The sequence below is a fragment of the Lolium perenne genome, chromosome 4, assembly GCF_019359855.2.
Source record: "Lolium perenne isolate Kyuss_39 chromosome 4, Kyuss_2.0, whole genome shotgun sequence".
NCBI lineage: Eukaryota > Viridiplantae > Streptophyta > Magnoliopsida > Poales > Poaceae > Lolium > Lolium perenne.
In genome coordinates, this window is record NC_067247.2 from 41088179 (window position 1) to 41115170 (window position 26992).

At 46.4% G+C, this 26992-nt stretch overlaps 1 protein-coding gene across 1 annotated transcript; it reads left to right on the forward strand.

The window, feature by feature from the left end:
• The first annotated feature begins 3727 nt into the window (after window positions 1-3727).
• Window positions 3728-5884, forward strand: LOC127348323 (uncharacterized). The gene is made up of 7 exons (XM_071819639.1): window positions 3728-4138; window positions 4233-4437; window positions 4529-4741; window positions 4821-4997; window positions 5082-5444; window positions 5531-5629; window positions 5723-5884. Exons 1-7 carry the CDS (start codon window positions 3885-3887, stop codon window positions 5867-5869), a joined length of 1458 nt encoding a protein of 485 aa, XP_071675740.1. The 5' UTR covers window positions 3728-3884; the 3' UTR covers window positions 5870-5884.
• The last annotated feature ends 21108 nt before the right edge of the window (window positions 5885-26992 follow it).

Here is a 26992-nt window from a genome sequence, read left to right on the forward strand (position 1 = left end):
TTCGCCGCCGGCACCGGGGGCGCCGGCAGTACCGGTGGCGCCGCGAACCGGAGGAACCGAGCCAACCGCGAAGGCCTTCTATGATATGATTGCCGCGGCTAAGAGGCCTCTGTACGAGGCGCCGCGATTTCTCAGCTCGATGCCATCTCCCAATGTCTAGCCGACAAGACCCGGTACAACACCACCCGTGAGGGCTTTGAAGCAAGTCTGAAAACAACTGGTAACATGTTGCCCAAAGATCATTGTCTGCCTCAAAGCCTGCACGCGACGAGGAGAATTATGAAGGACCTCAACATGGATTATCAAAGGATAGACTGTTGTCCGAAAGGCTGCGTTCTATTTTGGAGACAGTATGCGGAGGACAAGTACTGACCCATCTCAAATCAGTCTAGGTACGAAGAGGTAACGAGAAAGGATGGTCAGGTGAGGCGCTCCAAGCACCGCAAAGTCGATTCTTCGATATCTCCCATTCATAAAAAGAATCCAGCGGCTTTACATGCACGAGGAGACAGCCAAACAGATGACGTGGCACAAGTATGGGAAGAGATTCGTGGACGAAAACAAGAAGTTGAAGATGGGACATCCATCCGATGGTACGGCATGGAAGAACTTCGATACAAAACACCGCCTTAAGGCAGCCGAGGCTCGGAATGTCGAATTGCGATAGCAACAGATGGCTTCAATCCATATGGTATGTCCACTGCCAATTACAGTTGCTGGCCCGTGTTTGTTATTCCGCTCAATCTCCCTCCCGGAGTCCTAATGACGAGGAAGACCATGTTTCTGTCGCTGATCATTCCAGGCCCTCATTACCCGGGGAAGAATTTGAGTGTCTACATGCAGCCGATTGTGGAAGATTTGAACCACTCTTGGCACCACGGGACATTGACGTACGACCGAGCATCGAAGACAAACTTCTGCATGAGAGTTTGGTTGCAGTATACCATGCATGACATGCCCGGGTACGCCCTAACATGTGGATGGTGTACAGCTGGTAAGTGGCCATGCCCGGTGTGCGAGCATCGGATTGAGTTCCTTTGTCTACATTTGGGTCGCAAGTATGTTGCGTTTGACACGAATCGACAGTTCCTCAAAAGGAGGCATCCGTTTAGAGAAGACAAAAAGAACTTCAAGAAGGGCAAAGTTGTGCATGAAAAAAAAGATGTGCCGAAGTTTGATGGTACACTTGTTGAAGCCGAGCTACGTGCTCTCGTGCCGGCAGCGACGCCAACTGGCCATCAATTTGAGGGATATGGTGTAACGCACAACTGGACTCACGAGGCGGCTTTAACGAAGCTCGAGTATTACAAGGACCTCGAACTTCCCCATAACATCGATGTGATGCACACTGTAAAGAATGTCGCGGAGTCCGTCTTTCACACATGCCTGAACATTCCCGGGAAGTCAAAGGATAATGTCAAGGCTAGAGTCGATATTGAGATCCTCTGTGATAGGGAAAAATTACACATGAAGCGTCCTATTGGCCGTCAAAAGAATTGGTTCAAGCCGCATGCCAACTTCTGCCTTGATTCCATCCAAAAGAAGGAGGCATTCGCGTGGCTCAAATACGTCGTGATGTTCCCGGATGGTTATTGCTCGAATATGAGTAAGGGAGTTAATCTTTCGACGGGAAAAGTCACCGGGCTCAAGAGTCACGACTATCATATATGGATTCAGCGGCTCATGCCGGTGATGCTTCGAGGGTATATCCCCGAGAAAGTCTGGCGAGTGCTTGCGCAGTTGAGCCATTTCTTCCGCACGCTATGTGCTAGCAGATATGTCCCGAGGTTATTGCAAAGCTACAACATACAGTGCCGGAGTTGCTATGCAATTTGGAGATGATATTTCCGCCAGGCTTCTTTACTCCGATGGCACATCTCATTGTGCACCTCGCCAACGAGGCACTCTTGGGTGGTCCGGTGCAGTTTCGTTGGCAGTTCTGTATTGAGAGAGAGTTTAAGTATATTCGAAAGATAACTGGAAACAAGGCCAAGATTGAAGCATGCATAGCTGAGGCAATATGCCTTCGGGAGATGGCAGATGCCGCGACAACGTACTATCCCGATGATGTTCCCACTCAGCATAACCCGGTCACTCGTTACAATGTCGACGTGCCCGAGAATGACCCCAAGCTAAAACTATTCCAATTCCCCGGTGGCAAGGCTGGTAAAGGAACAAAATATAAATTGGAGAACGAAGAGAAGGATTGTATAATGCTATATGTGCTTATGAACATGGAGGAAGTGATCCCATTCGTAAGGTAAAATGGTGAACAAATTAGTTTGCAGCTAGTAACCTCGTCTCGGTCTAATGCTTATTTTCTCCTTTCAGCGAATTCACGGATGAAATGTGGCCGTATGATGAATTGCCCGAAACCTCGGAGATGGACACTCTACTGAAAGACGGTGCTCCCGGAATTAATAAAAACTTTGTGACATGGTTCATGGAAAAAGTAATTTCTAACCTTTCCTCTTACATTGCAACACGTGACTTGTCCCTCTTATTACACGTAACTAATGCACACAACAAATTTGAAATGTTCTTGTAGGGCCGTGAGAGAAACGTTGATATGATAGATGAGTTGAAATGTGTTTCCCAAGGTTGTAGCCGTGAGGTGACCAAGTATGAGAAGTATGATGTGAATGGGTTTCGCTTCCACACGCAGACGCACCGGAAAGGGCCGGGCGAATCCCAAAACGATAAATACTTGGGGTCTTCACCAAAGGAGCCAACAACTTTGATTACTACGGAAGGTTACAAAGTGTATACGAGTTGACATTCAATCGTACGAACGTGCAACTCAATATCGTCGTGTTCAAGTGTCATTGGTTCGACCCAATAGGTGGACAGAGAAGTGATAAGTCCATTGGGTTAGTTGAAGTTAAGCCTTCAACCACCTATAGCGGAGCCGATGTCTTTATTGTGGCTCACCAAGCCAAGCAAGTTTATTATTTGCCCTACCCATGCCAGAAAGCGGAACTCAAGGGTTGGGAAGTCGTCTTCCAGGTATCGCCACATGGTAACCTACCGATTCCCTCTGAGGATGATTACAACAACATTGACCCCGTGACATACGAGGGGATTTTCTATCAAGAGGAACAGGACTTCGGGGAATATATTTTAGAACCGTTTGTTCAAGAGGACCTCGGGAACGATGCAGAAACTCGTGGTGAGTCAGTGGTGGATCTAAAGGACATATCTATGCTCGAGAAGTTACTTGAGGCGAATGACAATTATGATGAGCCTCCACCCGTCGACCCTTCAACTTTGTACTCACAAGATAGTGATAGTGATAGTGGGCCAGAGAAAGAGAAAGAGATGGAGTATGAGAGTGAGCATGAGAGCGATGATGGCTGGTGAGGGTCTTTTATTCTTAGTATTTATTATGTCAACATGCTTCTTAATTGCATTGTGCCTTTTATTGTTAGTATCTTCATTTTATTATGTCAACATGCTTCTTAATTGCATTGTGCCTTTTATTCTTAGTATCTTCATTTTATTATGTCAACATGCTTCTTAATTGCATTGTGCCTTTTATTGTTAGTATCTTCATTTTATTATGTCAACATGCTTCTTAATTGCATTGTGCCTTTTATTCTTAGTATCTTCATATAATATGTCTTTGTGCTTAACTGTTTTATTCTTCTCAATGCAGGTGACTGGACAATATGAGCAGCGGCAAGGCAGACTCAGAGCTTGCTTAAGACGCTGGCGCGGTGAAGAGGAATATTCCTAGACCCACTAGACGGAGTGATCGAGCCCCGGTGCAAAATCCGCGTTACGCCGATGGTACCGATGGAGGACGAGGACGAGGAGGACGAGGTGGAGGTCGAGGACGAGGACGAGGAGGACGAGGTGGAGGACGAGGTGGCGGCGGGGTACACATGGACTTTGACGAGCCACCCTCCGCTTCTGGCGACGTGGCTCCTGAGTTGTACCTAGAGGGTCCGTCTAGTGGGGAGGTGGAGATGGAGACGGAGTCTACACACGAGTCGGACTCTAGGGCTGAGTTGGAGGTGATGGAGGATGGGGGTGCGCCGAAGCCCTTGAAGCTTCGTGGAGAAGCTGGAGTCCCCGATGCGAGGAAGGAGCCGAAGACCCATGATGACAAGGCCCTTATCATTCCTTCGAGCGATGAGTAAGTGTACTACTTCAGAAATTTCGAACATGTATTTTCATCTTGGGCATAATAAACAATTTGGCATGTGTACTAATGTGTGATTTATTTGCAGCAACTGGACATGGGATGCCAAGCCCCCCCGCATGCCTAACAGCTTGCTTGGGGCTCTGATTAAGAAGTTCTGGCCCGGCAGATACACTCCCCTTAGCACGGTCCCCGGTGGCCCGACGAAGCTAGCCACTACTTGGGCGGACTATGAGGATGCCCCTGCCGTAGGCTTCGCGACAGCTGCTGAGGCTGTGACCACCAAGTTCTGGGTAAGGCATATATTTCTCGAGCACCGTTCATAGTTGATGACCCTAATGTGCTAACTCATGACTTTCACAACTGATTTATGCATGATTGAAGTGCTTCTATCGTGTGGACCCGGAGCATGACACGCAGGCGCGTCTCACTTTGCGTGGCGCTTGCGAGAGGTTGACACCGCAGCAGTGGTACAACCAAAAGTTCACCAGCGCTAGTGCCTTCTGGGCTAACAAGGGTAAGAGGGTCAAGAAGGAGTACTTTGTTGGTAACGAGCCTACGGAGGAATGGGCAATGACCATTGAGGAGTACATGTCGGTGAGTAAAATGTCAATGAGATTCTACATTGCTGCTAAGTTTTCATTGAATTATCTTGAGCTGACTATTGCGTTTTCAGGTTTGTCCGGAGTGGGCCGAGCAGCATAGGGAGGCATGGGAGGAGCTGATTAGGGCGAGGTGGCTCAGGCAGGACGAGGAGTTTGCAGCCGTGTCGAGGCGTAACATGGAGAACCGAGGCACCGGTGGCACACACTGCGCGGGAAACCGCGACTACACCCGCTTCAAGGGGAAAAAGGTATGTATATACATGGAACGACCTTCATTCATTTCCCGCCATGTCTCATTTGTGGTACGCTTAACTTTTCTTTTCGCGATGCAGGTGGCCGAGGCACCACCTGGGGTGGTGCTTCATGATGCCCAGATATATGACATGATGCGGACGAAGCAGAAGCCCAATCCCGCATTGCCTCAGCCACAGTACTACGGCAATGCCAAGGCCGCCAAGGAGGACTACTGCGACATGGTCAAGTCTCGTCACCCCGAGGTGGATGACCCCTTGAGCATTCCGGTCGACGAGGAGTCGTTGGTCCTGTCGGGGCACGGGCGTCCGCATGGCCGTTTCCCTTGGATGAATAAGGCGGTCAAGCCTACCCACTCCACGAGCTACACGCGCCTCAAGCATACCCTCACCGCCGACAGCCCCCAGCCTCGTCCACGGCCTGCTCGTCCACCCGCCTACGATGTAAGTTTCCTCATTTTCATCCTCTTTCCGGTTTTCCTTCCTACATGGCTAAGTGTTTACGAGATTCATTGTTTCTGAAATTGTAGCCTGACTTCGAGGCGGCCTTCGAAGCCTGCAATGAAGCGTATCAGCAGGCCGTTGCCCAGTGGAATAGGCAGAATACGGCCTATATGACGTATTTATCAGTAAGTCTGAATCTTCCTTCTCGCGCAAGTAGATGACAAGTCTCAGTTTGATGCTTTATTTCTGCAAAGCCTAACTTGTAACCTATCTTGCAGGAAATGATGATCTCTATGTCTACTGGTACACCGCCACCGGATCGAGTTACCGTGGCGGGGGACATGCCTATCATGCCATCGAGGGCAGCTTTCGCTGCGACTTACTACGGATCCACACCGGAGGTAAGTTCTTTGCCAAACCGGTAGTTACCACTTTCCTTTGCCTCGCAAGTTGCTAACATGTAGGGAACACGTAGGGAACGGGATGGTCCGGGGAACCGAGCATCGCCGGGTGGGCGCGAGGTCACACCGGTTCATGAAGGTGGTCGGTCTACTGGGCGTTCTGCTGGTGTCTCTCCGTCGACTACTCCTGGGACTACTCCCGGTGCCTCTCCGTCGACTTCTCCTGGGCGTGCTACCGGTCCTTCTCCAGGTGGTTCTTCTGCAGCTTCTACCGGAGCGAAACCCCGGGCTCCTCGTTTCGCCAACGATGTGGGCGGACACACCCCGCCCGGGTCCTTCCTCCGCTAGTCAGCACCGGGCTTCTTGCTTGCCATCATTTGCTAGCTACTACTATGTATTGGATGACATGGCACTCTCCTCTTGTATGCTACTACATGCACCATGTATGCTACTATGTGGATTTCATGCTATTTATGTGAATTATGGTGATTTTGGATGAATTATGGTACATTTGGTTGATTTTGGATGAATTTGGTCGATTTTGGATGAATTTGGTCGATTATATGATATTTATGTGAATTTGGTCGATTATATGAACTGGAACTGGATTGCAACAGAACTGGAACTGAAACAGCAAAAAAAAAATGGCAGGCGCTATGCCGAGGGTAATGCCGTCGGCATAGACCCTGACATAGGGCCATATGGTCAGGTCTATGCCGAGGGGGTTGCCCTCGGCATAGCCCGACGCGCCAGGTGCTGCCGCGTGTCCACGGTGGCGCTGCATGGGGCATGCATACGCCGAGGGGGTTGCCCTCGGCATAGCCTCTGGCTAGGGTGCGCCTCCGTGCGCCACGTCGCCTCTCCCGTCTCTCTACGCCGAGGGGTTGGGCCGTCGGTGTCTCTGGCCGCTCCGTTAACGTCGACGGCGCGCCGCCACGCTACGCCGACGGCGTCAACGCCGAGGGGCTTCTTCACCGTCGGCATAAAGCCAGGACGCCGAGGGTTAGCTCTACGCCGACGGCCCACCTACCTATGCCGAGGGACCCAGACGCCGAGGCGACACGCCGAGGGCTGCCGTCGGCGTAGCCTACGCCGAGGGCAAGGCGTGGCTACGCCGAGGGCAGCCGGCCGTCGGCGTAGAGTAACATTCCTGTAGTGGTGTGGCCACGTTTTTCTTTTTCTTTTTCGTCTCTGCGATGTGATGTATTATGTATATGTATTTTCAGTAAAGAATAGTTCGAATAAACTTACAGTTATGCATGGGAATGATCCAAAGTGCCAGAGATATGAAAGGATTTTACGAGAACATGAATATGCCTTGCGTGTTGTGGTTTGCCATGAAAATATCAGTATTACTCCCCCATCCAATTACTTGTCGTGGATTTAATGACTCTCGGCAGATTTGAGACAATGTTTTGCCAAAATCTGCCACGAGTAATTTAGATCGAAGGGAGTATTAATTTTGAATTCATTCATTCAAAATTTAGAATGATTTATATGAAAATTGTTAATTCAATTAGCACTATGTAAAAAAAGGAATCTTGTTTTATTATGTTTTGACTAAACTTTCAAAAGTTAATATTTTTTTATTTTTTATTCTATTATATATAGGTATTTATATCCATATTTAAATAAAGGGAAAATCTAGAGATAAGCGCCACATGCCTAGCACTCCTATGCGGCGCGCGGCAGGATTAGGAAAAGTGCATCATGCCCTTAGGGACCGATCGCATTTTCGTTTCGTACCCGTGTCTATCCCCTCACAAGTGTTTTCCACCACACAACCTCTCTCTGTGAAACCACCACGAAAGCAGCATAACCCACAGGACCATGCCAAAAATTAAAGAGAGGAGACTGCCATAACCGAGCACAGCGGGGAAGGCCGCCACGGCAAATACACGAAGGGGGATGTTGTCATTTTTTGCCAAAAAAGACCACATGCCCCAATGAATTGTCAGAAAAGACCACCTGCAAAAAAATTGCCAAAAAGGACCACCTCCTGTGGCGGCAGGATGTGCTAGGCGACACGTGGCACATGGCGCCGTTGGTCGTGGCGGAAGGGCTTGCCGCCGCTCTCATAGGATGCACGTTAGGAGGCTAGACCGCTTCATCAGCTGGCCGTTGAAGCAATGAACCATGCCGCCACCGGCGTGGGCGGCAAGATTGTGCGGAGCGCTTTCTGCTGGTTCTGCCACTATTGTTAACTGCTGTGATGTAGTCAGAGTCGGGATTTGGAGTCGGCTCGATTTTTGTCGGGCAGAATCGAGTCATAGTATCGAAACCGTACAATCTAGGATCCTACCATAATTACTTAGAGAAGATATTTTTATCAAGCACAAAGTTTGTTTAATAGTATAATGGAGATAAAAAATAAGAATCCATAAAGTTTCTAGAAATAATGTTATAGCGATAGATCATTTGAGATTTGGTAGATAAATAAATGGTAGTGAAGCAAGTGAAAAATGGTTTGGGATGTTTAAGTAGTATCCTTCTAGGTTTAGCAGATGGGAAAAATAATGAGTTAGTAGAATCAAAAAATCCATAAAAAGTATCGAGATTCTACATTATTGTAAAGAATTCTATGGTTTGGATCGGGACTCAACATGGATTCTACCTTATTGGGATTCATAGTGGGATTTGAATCGATACGGTGATATAAGATCGTCAAATCGTAGGATTCCGATAGTAGGATCAGGATTCTGACTAACTTGGGTGTCGTAGGTATTACCATGAGAGAGTGCAGAGAAAGAGTCAAACTTAAGGATGGAGGGATCGATTATTATGGTTTCAAAGCGTATAGTATAGGGTGCATGTCCGTTGTGGTTGGATGGTGCGTCCAACGGCCCACCCAAAGTGTCCCTGTCAACGATCGGTCCGTGGATAGCAGGGATATGTCCTCCTTGTGTTTCTTGAACTCCCATCTTCTCCTCTTGCCTCCTGAGCAGCGTCGCCCACCTTTCGTCACCCTTTTTGTCGCGGGAGAGCAAGGTCGAGGAGACCTCGGCGAGGCAATGTGTGATCGACGCCTGCGTCTTCTCGGTCGCCGCTATGTCGGCCAAGGTGGGGAGCCGTCCACACCGGAGCCTGGCTCGTGCTGGGGCGCTTGGTCGTACGCTGGGGAGTACAATGTAGCTTTTGGGTTGAAGCCGCCAGGCGGCAGCGTATCCTCGTACCGCGGCGATAAGTTTGGAGTCACGCACTTCATGACCCACAAGTATAGGGGATCACAATAGTCTTCGAGAGAAGTAAAACCCAAATTTATTGATTCCACACAAGCGGAGCCAAAGAATATGTATAAGCTTTAACAGCTGAGTTTTCAATTCATATGCACCTGGAAATAAACTTGCTCGCAACAGTTTATCAGTAGTAACAGTTTTATAGCAGTGATAGTAGTGAAGTAACAACAGTAATAAAATAAAAACGACAGTAGCGATGATTGCAGAAGACAACAGGATTAAAATACTGTAGGCACATGGATGGATGAACGGGTGCGGCATGGATGAGATATTTCATATAATAAGCAAGACGTGGGCATTGCAAGTAATAATGATAAAAGCATCTAGTATAAAGTAATTATAGGCGTGTGTTCCTATTTAGTCGTGCGTGCTCGCAATGAGAAACTTGCACGACATCTTTTGTCCTACCAACCCATTGCAGCGGGGCCTCAAGGGAATCTACTGGTAATTAAGCTACTCCTTTTAATAGAGTACCGGAGCAAAGCATTAGTACTCCATGAACACACATGATCCTCACATCATAGCCATCCCCTCCGGTTATCCCAATTATTGTCACTTTGGGGCCTTGGGTTCCGGACAAAGATATGTGTATACAACTTGCAGGTATGATCAAACAAAATAATTATCCTGATGAATCAATAACATGTTCAGGTATGAGATCATGGCAATCGGACCCAAAGTGACAAGCATTAAGCCCAACAAGTTACAACAATGTCATAAATATTAACAACGGATACTAGGTACTGTGCCCCTAACAATCTTATTGGTATTACATAAACAATCTCATCCAATCTCTACCATCCCCTACAGCCTACAACGGGGAATTACTCACACATGGATGGGGGAATCATGGATGGTTGATGGAGAGGCGTCCGGGATGGTGATGGCGATGATCTCCTCCAATTCCCCACCCCGGCAGGGTGCCGGAACGGAGTTTCTGGTCCCGAATTGGGGTTTCTGGTGGCGGCGGAGCAGCGGAACTCTTTCTGAAAAACATCAAACCCCCCGGTGTCCATAGGAGAAATCGAGGGGGTGGCCTAGGCGGCCAGACTACCCCTATGCGCGGCAAAGCCTGGCCCGTGCCTAGGGCAGGTGTGGGCCCCTCGTTGCCCCTCTTCGTCTCGTATTCTGGCTTCGTGAGTCTTCGGATGAAATATGAATTTTGCGATATTTTCCGGGAATTTTCCTGAAAGTTGGATTTCTGCACAAAAACGAGACACCAGAGCAATTCTGCTGAAAACAGCGTTAGTCTGTGTTAGTTGTATTCAAACCACAGAAATTAGAGGGCAAACAATAACAAAAGTGTTCGGGAAAGTAGATACGTTTTGAACGTATCAACTCCCCCCAAGATTAGCTTATTGCTTGTCCTCAAGCAATTCAGTGACAATTGAGTGCGATAAAAGAAACTTTCACGAACCTATTTGCTTCATATGATTTATATATTCTCACTATATGATCAAATACTTATGCAATTCATAATAAGAAGTATGCAACTAAAGCTACTCAATAGTTATGCAAGCTATGAGAAGATACTAAAACAATAATAAGCAACATGAAACATAAGTATTTGCAGGATTGCAATGTTCATAATATGATATGATAAAGTGGTATCTCGCTTGCCCTTATTTGTGGAGCAAAACATAAATGCCAAGGAACCTCTGAAGTTCAAGAGAAGACTAGAAGTAAATATATCGAAAGATTCAAGCATCACAGTTATACCACAATTAATCTTATTCCGGGACAAGCATATTACACTAAGAATGACAGCTATGCTTTTGAGAAGGTGCTCAAAGAAAGGGTGATGATTCAACATAAAAAGTAAAAAGTTGGCCCTGCGCAGAGGTAAGCAAGATTACTCCTGTGCTAGAGCGTTTCATTTTGAATGCAATAGGAGTGATGAAAAAATATATTTTGAGAGGTATGCATCACTACTAGGAAAAGGCTTGCTGCCGGCGCACCAAAAAGCACTACTGCCGGCGCACCAACATGGTGGTGCGTCGGCAGTAAGAGGAGCTGCAATTTTCAGTTTGGCCCCGACCTTCAGCCTTATCCCCGGCGCACTATTTTTTTCCTGCGTCGGCAGCATTGGGTCATCACCGGCGCGGCCGAAACATGCGCGCCGGTAGTATTTAGCACCGACGGGAATCTTTTCTGGTGCGCCAACAATAATATTTGCAGCTATAGGCCTTTTCCTAGTATTGCATGTCTATGTCAACGACTGACATCAAATGATTTATCATCTTTTCATATAGTGACCTCAAGAGCGGCTCCCATGTAGTTCTCCATGTGCACACCATTATTTAGGATCTCTCCAGTACATAATGTGCAGAGCATTATTTGTTTTGTTTATTTTATATTTGTTTGGGCTGGGCACCAGTTGCCTTGCTCTTTTTGCAATATTAAGAACTTGGCACATTATTCTTGCTAGTCACGGTATTAAGTCACGAAAAGAGAATAAATCATTCAATACTTGAGCTAAAACAAAACACAAAACATGTAGTAGTTTGAAGGTTTAAAGGTAGCACACATGCAATTCACTTTGGAGTGGCGGTGAAATACCACATATAAGTATTTATGGTGGACACAATTGGCAAACTTTGGTTTTTGGTAGTTGGAGCACGAGTAGAGCTCATACTCAGTACTAGTGAAGGCTAGAAATAGACGGGGAAGCGACAATCAAGAAAGCAGTAATTGTCATAATCATGCTTGCGACAGAACAAAATTAACAGGAGCATAAAACTAATACAAGAACTCTGAGGCAAAATAAATATCAAGGGTTAAATGACTTTTGTTTAGTCTTATGCATGCATGAGCTTGTGCCAAGTCGATTCAAATGAAACATTCAGAGGATGATACCATAATTGCATACTATTTTATGAATAGAGTAATGCAAGCAAACATCTATATGAAATGTTACCTACTATTAGTAAATTGGAACTAATCACGAGAGAGAAAAAACTACTAATCATCATTAAGTAGCATACACCTTACACAAATAAACTAAGCATGTCCACATAAATGAGTATAAGTAGAAAAATGAAAACAAATAGAGTTCATACCAGCCTCTCACCACACCTCGGATTGTCATGACCGTCATTATTGCTCTTCACTTGTGTGGATTGAATAAAATGAAATGATAACCAAGATCCAATGAAGTTACATAAGACCGTTGAACCTTGCAGCAACTTAAAAAACCAAAGAGAACAACAAATATTTTTGGGTTTTCGATTTTTAATCAACACACAAAGCAAAATATTTTTGGATTTTCGAATGGCAAACCATAAAGAGAAAATTAAGCAAACTAAAGAAGCAAATGAAGAGAAACAACAGAAATATTTTTGATCTTTTTGTGTTTTGGAAATTAGAAAAAAAATCAAGAACAACAAAACAAAGAAAACTAACATAGATACGCAAATGCAACTAGTGGCAGTAATCTAACAACATAGAACATCAGGAAGAGATCGATTTTTTCGAAAATATTATGTTGCTAAAATCGCAAAGTGCCCGACTAAAGAAAGTTAGATAACAACCTGGGGAATGTGCTCAAGAATTTGAAGCTCAAAAAAAATTCTAGCTGGGAATACGAATTTTTACTATGACAGCACCGAATCTGTTTTTGGGAAACAACTTTCCCAATTCTTACCTCCTTCCTATTAGAGGCTATCCTTGGTATAAAAACGAAATAAATAAGCTAAGGTGAGTTTATTATAGTAGTAACAACTTCCAAGATTCAATATAAGATAAACTAAAAAAATTAACTCAACAAGAACAAAAGAAAGCGAAACATGGATATACAAAGTTTCGACGGAATATGATGTATATATGAGTGAGATGTCGTTATACCTTCCCCCAAGCTTAGGATTTTGGACTAAGTGGAGATCAATCCCAGGCTGGCCAAGGAGTGGTACCACCATAATATGATGAAGAAGCACCTTCATCTCGGTATGAACTCGAGGACGCCCTGGTGTAATGCATGACGTAGTCATCAAAGGGCGCCTCCTCCTCCTAGTGATGGGGGTCGTGCTCCCCATGGAACCTAAGCAGACCCAACTGCTCGTCCAACTCCTTCTTTGAGGGAGACCACGACTTCCTGCAAATACTGAACAAACTAGGCTGCAACAGGGGAACAGAGAACAATTGTTCCGAGTCTCAGCACAAAAGATGGGCTGAGTAAGGAGATCGAAAATCGCGAACAAGAACAACAAGAGCATGAGTTCGAGAAATGATGGTGTGTTTTCTCAGGAGAGAGAGAGAGAGAGAGTAGAATGGCAGAGGAGAGATCAAGTGGAGTGCCAGGGGGCCACACCTGGCCTTGGCGTGGCCAGGGTGTCCCTTGTACCACTACATGGTGTGGTCGGCCATTGGGTCCCTCTGGGCAGCCCCAGGTACCTCTCTGCCCTTTTCATGCATAAAATTTTTACGGATGTTTTCTGGAATTTTTTGAGAAACTTCATTTTTCGACAATTTTCAGAATTTGAATAATGATTCTAACACAGGAAAATAAACATGGAGTGATGAAAAAACAAACTCAAAACCAAATATACAGAAACTCTAAGACATTCTAATATGAAATTAATAAGTGGAACATCGGTGAAAACATAGTTTCATTTATTCAAAATTACTTTGTTAACAAGGTTGATCAAATCTTGTTACCAAAACAATTTTGTATGAAACAAAACTTTGCATTTTCCTAAATGATTATGTTACTTCAATCTCTATGGGCATAGTCCCAATCATGAAAATATGATTCTCTTTCTTTGGTGTTGGTAAAGGAAAATGAAATTTCCCAATTTGGATGGTATCAATAATTCAATATTAATAATTGAATTTAGACCATATTTCCTATCAATCTTCTTCGGAAAATAAACGGTGTGCTCCTTGCCATCAACATTAAAAATAACTTTTCCTTGGTTGCAATAAATAACAGCCCCTGCAGTGTTAAGAAAAGGTCTCCCAAGAATAATAGACATATTATCATCTGCAGGCATTTCCAGCACAACAAAGTCAGTTGATATCATACAATTATGAGCTACTTGAACATGAACATTGATACGTCTCCGACGTATCGATAATTTCTTATATTCCAGGCCACATTATTGATGTTATCTACATGTTTTATGCACACTTTATGTCATATTCGTGCATTTTCTGGAACTAACCTATTAACAAGATGCCGAAGTGCCAGTTGCTGTTTTCTGCTGTTTTTGGTTTCAGAAATCCTAGTAAGGAAATATTCTCGGAATTGGACGAAATCAAAGCCCAGGGGCCTATTTTTCCACGAAGCTTCCAGAAGTCCGAAGACGAGACGAAGAGGGGCCACGGGGTGGCCAAACCCTAGGGCGGCGCGGCCCCCCCCCTTGGCCGCGCCGGCCTATGGTGTGGGCCCCCCGTGCCGCCTCTTGACTTGCCCTTCCGCCTACTTAAAGCCTCCATGACGAAACCCCCAGTACCGAGAGCCACGATACGGAAAACCTTCCAGAGACGCCGCCAACGCCGATCCCATCTCGGGGGATCCAGGAGATCGCCTCCGGCACCCTGCCGGAGAGGGGAATCATCTCCCGGAGGACTCTACGCCGCCATGGTCGCCTCCGGAGTGATGTGTGAGTAGTCTACCCCTGGACTATGGGTCCATAGCAGTAGCTAGATGGTTGTCTTCTCCCCATTGTGCTATCATTGTCGGATCTTGTGAGCTGCCTAACATGATCAAGATCATCTATCTGTAATTCTATATGTTGCGTTTGTTGGGATCCGATGAATAGAGAATACTTGTTATGTTGATTATCAAAGTTATATCTACGTGTTGTTTATGATCTTGCATGCTCTCCGTTACTAGTAGATGCTCTGGCCAAGTAGATGCTTGTAACTCCAAGAGGGAGTACTTATGCTCGATAGTGGGTTCATGCCTGCATTGACACACAGGACGATGTGACAGAAAGTTCTAAGGTTGTGTTGTGCTGTTGCCACTAGGGATAAAACATTGATGCTATGTCTAAGGATGTAGTTGTTGATTACATTACGCACCATACTTAATGCAATTGTCTGTTGCTTTGCAACTTAATACTGGAGGGGGTTCGGATGATAACCTGAAGGTGGACTTTTTAGGCATAGATGCAGTTGGATGGCGGTCTATGTACTTTGTCGTAATGCCCAATTAAATCTCACTATACTCATCATGATATGTATAAGCATTGTCATGCTCTCTTTATTTGTCAATTGCCCAACTGTAATTTGTTCACCCAACATGCTGTTTGTCTTATGGGAGAGACACCTCTAGTGAACTGTGGACCCCGGTCCAATTCTCTTTACTGAAATACAATTTACTGCAATACTGTTCTACTGTTTTCTGCAAACAATCATCTTCCACACAATACGGTTAATCCTTTGTTACAGCAAGCCGGTGAGATTGACAACCTCACTGTTTCGTTGGGGCAAAGTACTTTGGTTGTGTTGTGCAGGTTCCACGTTGGCGCCGGAATCCCTGGTGTTGCGCCGCACTACATCCCGCCGCCATCAACCTTCAACGTGCTTCTTGGCTCCTCCTGGTTCGATAAACCTTGGTTTCTTTCTGAGGGAAAACTTGCTGCTGTGCGCATCATACCTTCCTCTTGGGGTTCCCAACGAACGTGTGAGTTACACGCCATCAAGCTCTTTTTCTGGCGCCGTTGCCGGGGAGATCAGGACACGCTGCAAGGGGAGTCTCCACTTCTCAATCTCTTTACTTTGTTTTTGTCTTGCTTAGTTTTATTTACTACTTTGTTTGCTGCACTAAATCAAAATACAAAAAAATTAGTTGCTAGTTTTACTTTATTTGCTATCTTGTTTGCTATATCGAAAGCACAAAAAAATTAGTTTACTTGCATTTACTTTACTTATTTCATCATGTTTCCTTTTAATTTTACCAGAAAAGACATACCGGTAGGACGTGGGTCTATAGTTGGGAGAAATAATATAGAAGAATTTTTCAATCATGTTAGTACTATTGAAAATTTTGAAGATAGACACTTGGTAGACCTTGCACCTACTTATGAAATTGCTGCTGCGCATTTAGTTCGCCTGTTGGAGACTAAATTTGTTAATCTTAATCCTATAATCCAACACATGTTTCTCACACTTGGTGATATGGAAGAAGGGGAAAAGAAAGATTTTGTTTTAGAAACCCTTCTTAGAGAATTTGGTGGTCTAGCAAGAGAAGCTAGGAAGGTCTTTGCTAAATTTAATATGCTTGGTTCTCATACTAATTTTGTTAGTCTCCTTGAAAAGATGGACATGGATAGAATAAGATGCACTAATAATATTGATGATGGTGGGGAGATCAAAGCACCAATACCATGTAAACTCCTAGCTATGAATGATGCACTAGAAAAAAACTATGCTTGGCTTGTTCCTGAAAATTTGTTTGATGAGAGTAGCACGCCTAAGACTAATGAAAAGGGAGATGCTAAAACTTATGTATCTAATATACTATGCCTGGTTGAGAAAACTCCACACCCCGCTGAGAATGCACCACCCTTTGATAATACTTGATACACACCACTGGTGGAAAAAAGGGCTTTGGTCGCGGTTGGCAACTGCCATTAGTCGCGGTGGCGCAACCGCGACCAAAGCTGCGCGACTAAAGGCCCCCCCCTTTAGTCGCGGTTCCTTACGAACCGCGACTAAAGGCCCGTCCACGTGGGCCGCCGGCGAGCGCCAGGGCGGAGGACCTTTAGTCGCGGTTCTTCTGGCCAGCCGCGACTAAAGGCCTCCGCAGGGTTTAGGGTTTTAGCCCCCCTCCCCCTAAATCTGGTTTCTTTTTAATTTGTATTATTTTATTTCTTTTGGGTTTTAATTTTGAAGGAGTTTCACATATTCTACGGTACTGTATACATACATGCATATGAATGTACAATTTCAAACAAATTTGAAATTAGAACCAAAAAGAATTCAAGAGGAATATACAATATATATTCAATATCGGATCACCATATACAATATATATTCAATATCGGATGACCATATACAATTTTGAACAAGTTAGTTACAAATTCTGGTGCATATAAAGTTCTACGTCATCGTAATAGTGTTCTCCTTTAGGATCGATGACTTCCCTCGCCAACCATCCAGCTAGTTCCTCTTGAAGTGGTCGGAAGCGAGCTTCTGGACTAAGCGTCTTCCGGAGGTTATTCCTCAGGATGTTGTTCTCACACGTCTGGTCCCGCTCATTGCAGTATCTCCGGATCCTCTCACAAACATAGTATCCACATAGATTGGTCCCCGGTGGCTGAGTATCCCCAGTCGTCCGCACTGCCATTTTAAAAGATAGCTCTATTTTGAATTCACCGACCTTGGTATCTACGAACCGTCTCCAAACCCTACGAGGCAAAGAAAATTAAATAAACAAGAGAGTTATTAATTAGTTACTTGATATTAGGAAATGATGAACGAAATAGGCCGATCGATATAGAGCGCAAATGAATGAAAATAATTACTTTTGCAACATTTTTCTCATGTCGCCCCAAAGCGCCGGATCCATATTCGAGAGTCGTGGACGAGAACTCGAGGAGGTCTGAACTTTAATTACCATAAGAATCCAAGTGGAACCTGCGGACACGATACATGCACGATCATGCATAACTCATCGATTAGCCACATACCATGCATGGAGTAAACAAAAGAGAATGTGCTCAAGACAGAAACACTCACCCAAAATGGTAAGGAAATAGAATATCACTTTTAAATTGTTGTTTTCTAATAAACCGCCACAGGTCATCCTCCACGTCGGCGGGGTGGTGTTCTAACACATGTGAATTAACGATGTGTGGGTCAATGAACCCAACATCATGGATGTTCCTTATTCGCATTTCCGCTTCTTCATTCTGCATAATAGCGTACACAACAAGATAGTTAGGACAGTGCAGGCAATGAACGTGAGGGGGTAGAAATTAATAAATCACTTACGTAACGTAGCAACCGATGATAGATTTGTCGAGGTCGCGCAGATTGAACAGCTGGAACAATTCACTCGGAGGAATTTGTACCCGGTAATGTTTGAAGTGATGCTCATATCTAACTTCCGCATAGATATAGTCTTTGGCGTTTTTATGTTTTATGTAACCCTTGTACCAATTTAGCAGACCTAGCATTTGTCGAGGTAGATCCCCTTCCTGCGCAGCTCGACGAGAGGGCCATTCTTCACATATGTAAATACTACGTCCTTCATTGGCGCCTCATCAAGGCCTAGCGATTGCACGAAGAGTGATACCTAACTCGGCCGCTTGTTCTCTCGGCACTCGTTACGGTCAATCCATGTGCTGCCGCAGCTGCTACGATATCGGGGGCATCCGGATCGGCGGCTTGCACTATGAGCGGGGCGATCGATTGTTTACTTTGTTCCCCGAGCTGGGCAACTTCTTTCCCCCTTTCTAATTTTGACTCGGCCTCGTCCTTCACGGCTTTCTTCTCCGCCAACTCTTTCCTGTTCTTGAACGCGAGTGCTTGCCTACGAAGTTCACGTAAATAGTCGTCAGGCAGATTCTTCGCGGCTTGGGACGGTGTGTTCAAAAATGACTTAGCCCACTGCTTTTCCTTGTCGAATATATCTTGGCTTGGGCTCGCCCTCTATTTTCCTCTTGACGCTCGCCTTCCATTTCTCTAAATCAGCAGCCGCGCCCGCCTCGACTTCCTCGGCACTACTTTCCCAAGGCCTCGTGGGGAGAGGCTTCAGTGATACCTCCGGTACCTTTGTTTTCTTAGGTACGTAAGGGTCCGGGTTAATAACCCAGACTGCTTCGCTTCTTCGCCGGAGGTGGATTGGGGGGCGGTACCGGTGTCTGATCACCCGCCGGACGAGGACTAGGGGGCGGCGTGGGCTGACGTGAATGAGGTGTATTAGGTGAAGCACCACCGCCACCGTCACCGCCACCGCCACCGTCACCGCCACCGCCACCGCCACCGTCACCGCCACCGCCACCACCACCACCGTACGGGGGTGGACTTGTTGGCGCCTCGCCTGGAAACTTGATAAATTTCTTCTGCCATAGAATGAACTGGCGCTTGACATCTCCAAGTCTTTTCACCCCTTCTGGTGTAGCAATGTCAATGTCCAGGTTCTCAATCCCTTGGACTATCTCCTCCACCGTCACACGAGCATAGCCATCTTGAATGGGGTTGTTGTGGTGGAGTGCTCCAGTGGTAAAGCACTGCCGATGGCTACCTTCATGGACATGTTCCCGATAGGATAATACAGATGACATGCTTTCATCTCCTTTATATCGTCCACGGGGTAGCGAGGAGGCTCCGGTGCAGTAATTTCGACCACCGCAGGCTCCGGTGCAGTAATTTCTATCGTCGGTGCACCAGCCGGTGAGGCCTCCGTGGAAGCCACGCTGCTTCTTCTCTCGCTGGCTTCCGAGATCCATTGGATGATCTTCAGCATGTCGCGCCCGAGCTGCATCTCTTTCGGCGACTAGTACACTCACGGTTTTCTTCATCACATCCATTTCAGTGACCAACTTCGCCACAACATCTCGCATCCCGATCCATCTTTCTCTTACGGCTTCTGTAACCGTACGGGTCATCGTTCCGGGGGAACCCTATTTTCCACGGAATGGGCCCCATGCCTCGTATACGTCCTCCGTGTTCAGGATTCCCGAGGGCTTTTGTCAGGGCGTCGTTCTCTCTGTTGAACCTGATCCTCCCCTCTTGAGCCTCCCTCATTGCCTCAATAAGCTTTTGGGTGGGTGTAATTATTTTGCCCTGATAAACACACTCCCCTGTCTCCGGGTTCAGCGATCCCCCATGCCCGTACCACCAGCTTTTGGCCCTTGGGTCCCATCCCTCCGTACCGGACGGATTCCTCGCGCCCTCGGCTCGTTCTCCATCTTCTCCCACTTAGGCTGCCAACAGCGATACCCGCCCGGCCCCATTTTATGATTGTACTCCTTCCTGGCCGCATTTTCCTTATTTTTTCTCGATAGTTCAAGGAACTGCTCCGATTTCTATTGCTTCACAAATTCTGGCCAATCATGTTGCGCTTTCTCATATTGTCCTATGAAATCCGAGTCTTGCCCTGGTTGACAAAGTCATGGGCTAGATTTTGCTTGTATTTCCGGAATGCGTTGGCCATCCTAGAAAGAGCGAATCGTTTGACTAGCTTGCGCCTCTCCTTGTTTTCCGCAATCTTGTTACCCTCCTCATCGTATTTGCGGTATTCCGGAGGTAGAACGAAATGTTCCATAAGCTTGTTGAAGCAATCTTTTTTCTCTCTTATCGACAAAAAGTGAAACCAACACGTGCCTTCTTTGGCTCATTCCACTCCTGGCGGGTGATCGAGACGTTGTCTCTAACAACGGCTCCGCATTGGCCGACAAACTTGGTGGCGTTCTTGCTGGGCTCCGGCCTGCCGGTTGCTTCATCGACAACATCGATGGTGCATGTTTCTCCTGCTTTCATCGTCTTGGTTGCGCCACGCTTTGACGACGTACTCGATTTTTTCGACGATCCGGCCGAGGGCTAAAATAAGAAAGAGAGTCGCGCGCGTTAGTACACACACATTTATTCAAATCAGTTAGTTTGTATCACCAGACGCTCAATATGTATATATATATACCTCGGCGCCGGAGGTGGTTGCTACTTCCAATTGAAGATCGTCGTTTATCGACGTTTCTTCTAAGATCATCTCGCTTGCCGACGGCGCCCTTCATCTTCACCCTCAAGGTTCAGATAAGAAGAGATATCATCTTCTTCTTCTCCGGTCGGCACATATAGAATATCGCCTTTTATGATGCCGAACATATGGTCTTCAGCTTCCGGATCATAGTTGGCCGTAATCGGGTCAGCTCTATCGTCCGCCATATGTCGATCCTGAAAACATGTAGTCAAAACAAATTAATTGTGTATATGCCAGCATTATCACATCTCTTCTACATATAAAGAGAGAGGGCGACGAGGGAGGCGAGAGGGGGACGCGTGTTATATGCGGACGATCGACCTCGCAGTGACCGCGTGACCGAGAGACCGGTGGCGGTGGCGAACCGGTGGCGAAAGGGCGGTGGCGGTGCCGACGACACATAACCCTCGCCGCCCTCTCGATCCCAAAAAACACCGCGCGTATACGGACCCTCGAACTCTCTCGATCTCTCCCGGCGCCGGCGGCGGCGCCTCGATCTCTACCGTGGGACTCGAGGGCGCGGTGGCGGTGACGTTGGCGGTCCCTCCTTTCTCTCTCTTTCTCTCGGCTCGCGAGAGGGTCGCGCGGTGCCCCCTCCGTATACACGCGGGACGAGCGAGAGTTTTTTTAAAGTCAAATTTTACTTTTTTTAAGTCAAAATTTAGTTTTTTTAGACAAACTTTTTCAGTCAATTTTTAGTTTATTAAAATCAAATTTTAGTTATTTTTTATATTTGTTTTTTGTTTTAAATTAAAATTAACAACAATTAAAACTAAAAAAAAAAAAGAAAAAACGTCGGCGCCCGGCCCTGCAGGGCGCCGCCCTCCCTCCGTGACCCCGGCCTCCTCTCCTCCTCTCTCTGTCATGGCGCGGCGGCGGTCAATGGCGCGGCGGCGGTCACGGGCGTGGCGGCGGTCACGGCGGCCGGCGGTCACGGCGGCGGCGCGGTGCACGGCGGCGGTCACGGCGACGGCCGGTCACGGCGGCGGCGCGGTGCATGGCGGCCGCGGTCGAGCGCGGACGACGGAGGCGGCGGCGGGCGAGACGTACGGGGTCGACGACGGAGGCGGCGTCGGTGATGAGGCGGCGACGACGAGGGCGGCACGGCACGGCACGGCAACGACGTCGACGTCGAGGGCGAGAGCTTCCGCGCGGAGAAGAAGAGACCGGGGCGGCGGTTCGTGCCGCGCAGCATTTATAGCTCCCCACCTTTAGTCGGGGTTGGGGCGCCCCACCGCGCCGAAAGGGTACCCTTTAGTCGCGGTTGTGAGCCCAACCGCGACTAAAGGATTTTTCGCGAATTCTGCGGTTCCGCGGAGAGGACCTTTAGTCGCGGTTGGCCGTGCCAACCGCGACTAAAGGCCTTTTCAAAATTCTTTTCATAAAACTAATTCATTTCAAAATTTCAAAAATACATATAATATATCAATAAATTCCAAAAATAAAACTAATTCATTTCAAAATCTTAAAAATACAAATAATATATCAAAAAATTCAGAAAAATAAAACTAATTCATTTCAAAATGTTAAAAATACAAATAGTATATCAAAAAATTAAGAAAAGTAAAACTAATTCAATTAAAAATGTTAAAAATACAAATAATATATCAAAAAATTCAGAAAAATAGAACTAATTCAATTCAAAATGTTGAAAATACAAATAATATACCAAAAAAATCAGAAAAATAAAACTAATTCAATTCAAAATGTTAATAATACAAATAATATATCAAAAAATTCAGAAAAATAAAACTAATTCATTTCAAAATGTTAAAAATACATATAATATATCAAAAAAATCAGAAAAATAAAACTAATTCAATTCAAAATTTTAAAAATACAAATAATATATCAAAAAAATCAGAAAAAAAAACTAATGCAATTCAAAATCTTAAAAATACAAATAATATATCAAAAAATTCAGAAAAATAAAACTAATTCAATTCAAAAATCTTAAAAATACAAATTATCAAAAATTCAAAAAAATAAAACTAATTCAATTCAAAAGTTCGTTGGCCCCCTCTTCCGCCTCTTTCCGCCGACCCCTCTTCCCTCCTCGTCTTCCCGCCATTTCTTCCCCTGTCTTCCCGCCTCTTTCTTCCCACCAATTGTTTCCCGCCAATTTCTTCCGGCCTCTTTCTTCCCGCCAATTTTTTCCCGCCAATTTCTTCCCGCCACTTTCTCCCCGCCTCTTTCTTCCCGCCTCCTGTCTTCCCGCTCCCATTTTTCCCGCCATTTGTCACTACATATAGGTAGCCCGGCTTGGCCAGCATCACATCTCTACAATCTCTCATCACTCTCTCATGGCTTCCACCGCACCCACTCTAACCTACCAGCAGTGGAGGAGCTTTGCGCCTCGAACTACCCTTGCCCTCCGGCTACCGCGTCCCTCGCTGGCTGGAGCCTAAGCGCCGGCGGCGTGCCGGTCCCTCCCGTCCCTCGTGGTACCGCGCGCCGGCGGCCATCACGAACCACTACTACCTCGACCTCACGCCGGAGCAGCGGATGAATCCGCCGGCATCCCGATAACCAGCATACTTGGGACGCCTTCTTCATCAATCGGCGTGAGAGGGCGCTCGCCGAGGTATGAGGAGGACGGTCTGCCTCCCGGAAACTTCCACGAGGCCGGCCGTCGGCTATGGTGGTACGGCCGGACTGCAGCGTCATGGACTACATCACGGCCGGCGATATCCCCCGCCCGCGCTACCCTCGATTCGAGCCACGAGCGCCGCCCGACGACAGCACGACAGCAATGACGACGACGACGCCGGCAACTTAGAAGGCGACGACTACCAGTACAATGGCGGCGGCTATGAAGACTACGAGTATGCATATTATACGCCTAGGCAGGAGTATGACTAAATCACTCCAAATTTCAAGTATGTAGGAGTATGACTTAGTCACTCCAAATTTCCTGTATGCAGGAGTATGACTTAGTCACTCCAAATTTCATGTATGCAGGAGTATGACTTAGTCACTCCAAATTTCATGTATCATCAGTGCTATCTCGAGTCAATTGAATCATTCGAAAATGGACACCAAACACATCACGGGTAATATAATTCACATGATTCATTCAACAAAGTTTGGTACAATAAATTATTACACATCATTTCTTCCCTTGTGTCCCTGCTTGCTTACGATTGTGCCGTATCCATGGAGCATCCTCATCATTTAACTTAATGCTTGGGTCGGTGTTCACTTTGAAGGGCGGAATTTCAGCAAACATATTATAATCTTCTGACATGTCTGTCTTGTCCTCCACTCCCACGATGTTTCTTTTCCCCGAAAGAACAATGTGGCGCTTTGAATCATCGAACGATGTACGATCGTTTTCTTATCTTTCCGTTTCCTCGGTTTGCTACTCATGTCCTTCACATAGAAAACCTGAGCGACATCTTTCGCTAGGACGAATGGTTCGTCAAGATAACCAAGATTGTTGAAATCCACCATTGTCATTCCGTATTGCTGGTCCACCTTTACCCCACCTCCGTTAGCTTGAACCATTTGCACCGAACAAAGGGACCCTAAAGGAGGGTCCATAGTCAAGTTCCCATATCTCCTCTATGTAACCATAATATGTGACCTTTTGCCCATTCTCGGTTGCTGCATCAAAGCGGACACCACTGTTTTGGTTGGTGCTCTTTTTATCTTGGGCGATCGTGTAAAATGTATTCCCATTTATCTCGTACCCTTGGAAAGTCGTTATAGTCGAAGATGGTGTCTTGGCCAACATGTACAAGCTGATCTACAACCTTATTGTCACTCATTAAATGTTTTCTCAACCAACTGCCGAAAGTCTCCATGTGGGCCTTCCTAATCCAGGATTCGGGCTTCCCTGTGGTTGTCCGAGCGTAAAATATTCTTGTGTTTCTCAAAGTACGGAGCAACCAAGCTGGAATTGGTCGAACTGTGTGGTGTGCTTCGATCGAGAGAATGGCCGTCCATACATATCATTGATTTCCTTCCGATCGTGCCTTTTCCACTTAGTCTCCCCTCGTGCCGCGATTGAGGAAGACCAATCGGCTTAAGGTCAGGAACAAAGTCAACACAAAACTCAATTACCTCCTCATTTCCATAGCCCTTGGCGATGCTTCCTTCTGGCCTAGCACGGTTACGAACATATTTCTTTAATACTCCCATGAACCTCTCGAAGGGGAACATATTGTGTAGAAATACAGGACCGAGAATGGAAATCTCATCGACTAGGTGAACCAGGAGGTGCGTCATAATATTGAAGAAGGATGGCGGGAACACCAACTCGAAATCGACAAGACATTGGATCACATCGTTCAGAATCGTGGTAGAACTTCTGGATTGATTACCTTCGAGAGATTGCATTGAGGAATGCACATAGCTTCACAATGGGCGATCGAACATTTTCCGGCAGGAGCCCCCTCAAAGCAATCGGAAGCAATTGCGTCATAATCACGTGGCGGATCGTGAGACTTCAGGTTTTGGAACTTTTTCTCCGCCATGTTTATTATTCCCTTTATATTGGACGAGAATCCCGACGGGACCTTCATACCGCTCGGGCATTCAAAAAAGATGACCTTCTCTTCTTTGGTCGGGCGTAGGCGGCACGACCTTGAAACCGTTCCGGATGCCGGTCATCAGGGTCTTTCAAACTTTGCTGGTCCTGCCGTGCTTCCTTTGTATCATTTGACTTCCCATACACGCCCAAGAAGCTTAGGATGTTCACGCAAATATTCTTCGTAACGTGCATCACGTCGATTGCAGAGCGGACTTCTAGGACTTTCCAATATTCTAGCTCCCGAATATAGATTTCTTCTTCCACATGGCTACGTGCCCGTCGGCTCCCTTCGGAACTGATTGTCCGCCAGACCCTTTCCAAAGATGAATTTCAAACACTAGACCATATCAATTACCTCACCACCAGTGTGTTCCAGGCTTCGGCCGGTGATCTGCCTTGCCGTTGTAATGCTTGCCTTTCTTTCGACCGGGATGACCTTGCGGACGAAATCGACGAGGCCCAAGGTACACGTTCTTCTTACAATTAGGCAAATGTACACTTTCAGTCTCATGTAAGCAGTGCGTGCATGCATTGTATCCCTTATTTGACAGTCCGAAAGGTTACTAAGAGCAGGCCAATCGTTGATGGTTACGAAAAGCAACGCTCGTAGGTCAAATTCCTCTTCTTTGTGCTCATCCCACACACGGACACCAGGTCTGCCCCACAGCTGTAAAAGTTCATCAACTAATGGCCTTAGGTACACATCGATGTCGTTGCCGGGTTGCTTCGGACCTTGGATGAGCACGGCATCATAATGAACTTCCGCTTCATGCACAACCAAGGAGGAAGGTTGTAGATGCATAGAGTCACGGGCAGGTACTATGGCTGGAGCTCGCTCGCCAAAAGGATTCATGCCATCCGTACTTAGACCAAATCTTATGTTCCTTGCGTCAGCTGCAAAATCTTTGAACTCTCTGTCGATCTTTCTCCATTGCGTTCCATCTGCGGGGTGTCTCAACTCCCCGTCCGACTTACGGTCCTCTTTGTGCCATCGCAACAACTTGGCATGCTCTTTGTTCCCGAACAGACGTTTCAACCGTGGTATTATAGGAGCATACCACATCACCTTGGCGGGAACCCTCTTCCTGGGTTTCGGCCCTCAACATCGTCACCAGGGTCATCGCCTCGATCTTATAACGCAATGCAAGTGCATACCGGGCATTCATTCAAATTCTCGTATTCACCGCGGTAGAGGATGCGGTCGTTGATGCATGCATGTATCTTCGTAACCTCTAAACCTAGAGGGCGAGACAACCTTCTTTGCTTCGTACGTAGTGGCGGGCAACTCGTTATTCTTTGGAAACATATTCTTCAACATTTTCAGCAAGTTTTCAAATGCCGAGTCAGCTACACCTGCCTGTGCCTTCCATCTCAGCAAATCCAGTGTGCAGCCCAGCTTTTTCAGACCATCATCGCATCCGGGGTACAGCGCCTTCCTGTGATCCTCTAACATGCGATCCAAATTCTCCCTCTCTTTTTCAGTTTCGCAGCGTCTCCGTGCATCAGCAATGGTCCGACCAAGATCATCAACGGGATCATCACGTGCCTCTTCTTCACCTTCCCCTTCACCTTCCCCTTCACCTTCAGCATCCTCCATGAAAGTATCACCGAAATGAGAAAGATAGCTTTCATCGATGAAATCATCCCCTTCTTCATCTTCTTCCATTATAACCCCTCTTTCTCCATGCTTGGTCCAACAATTATAGCTTGGCATGAAACCGTGCCGAAGC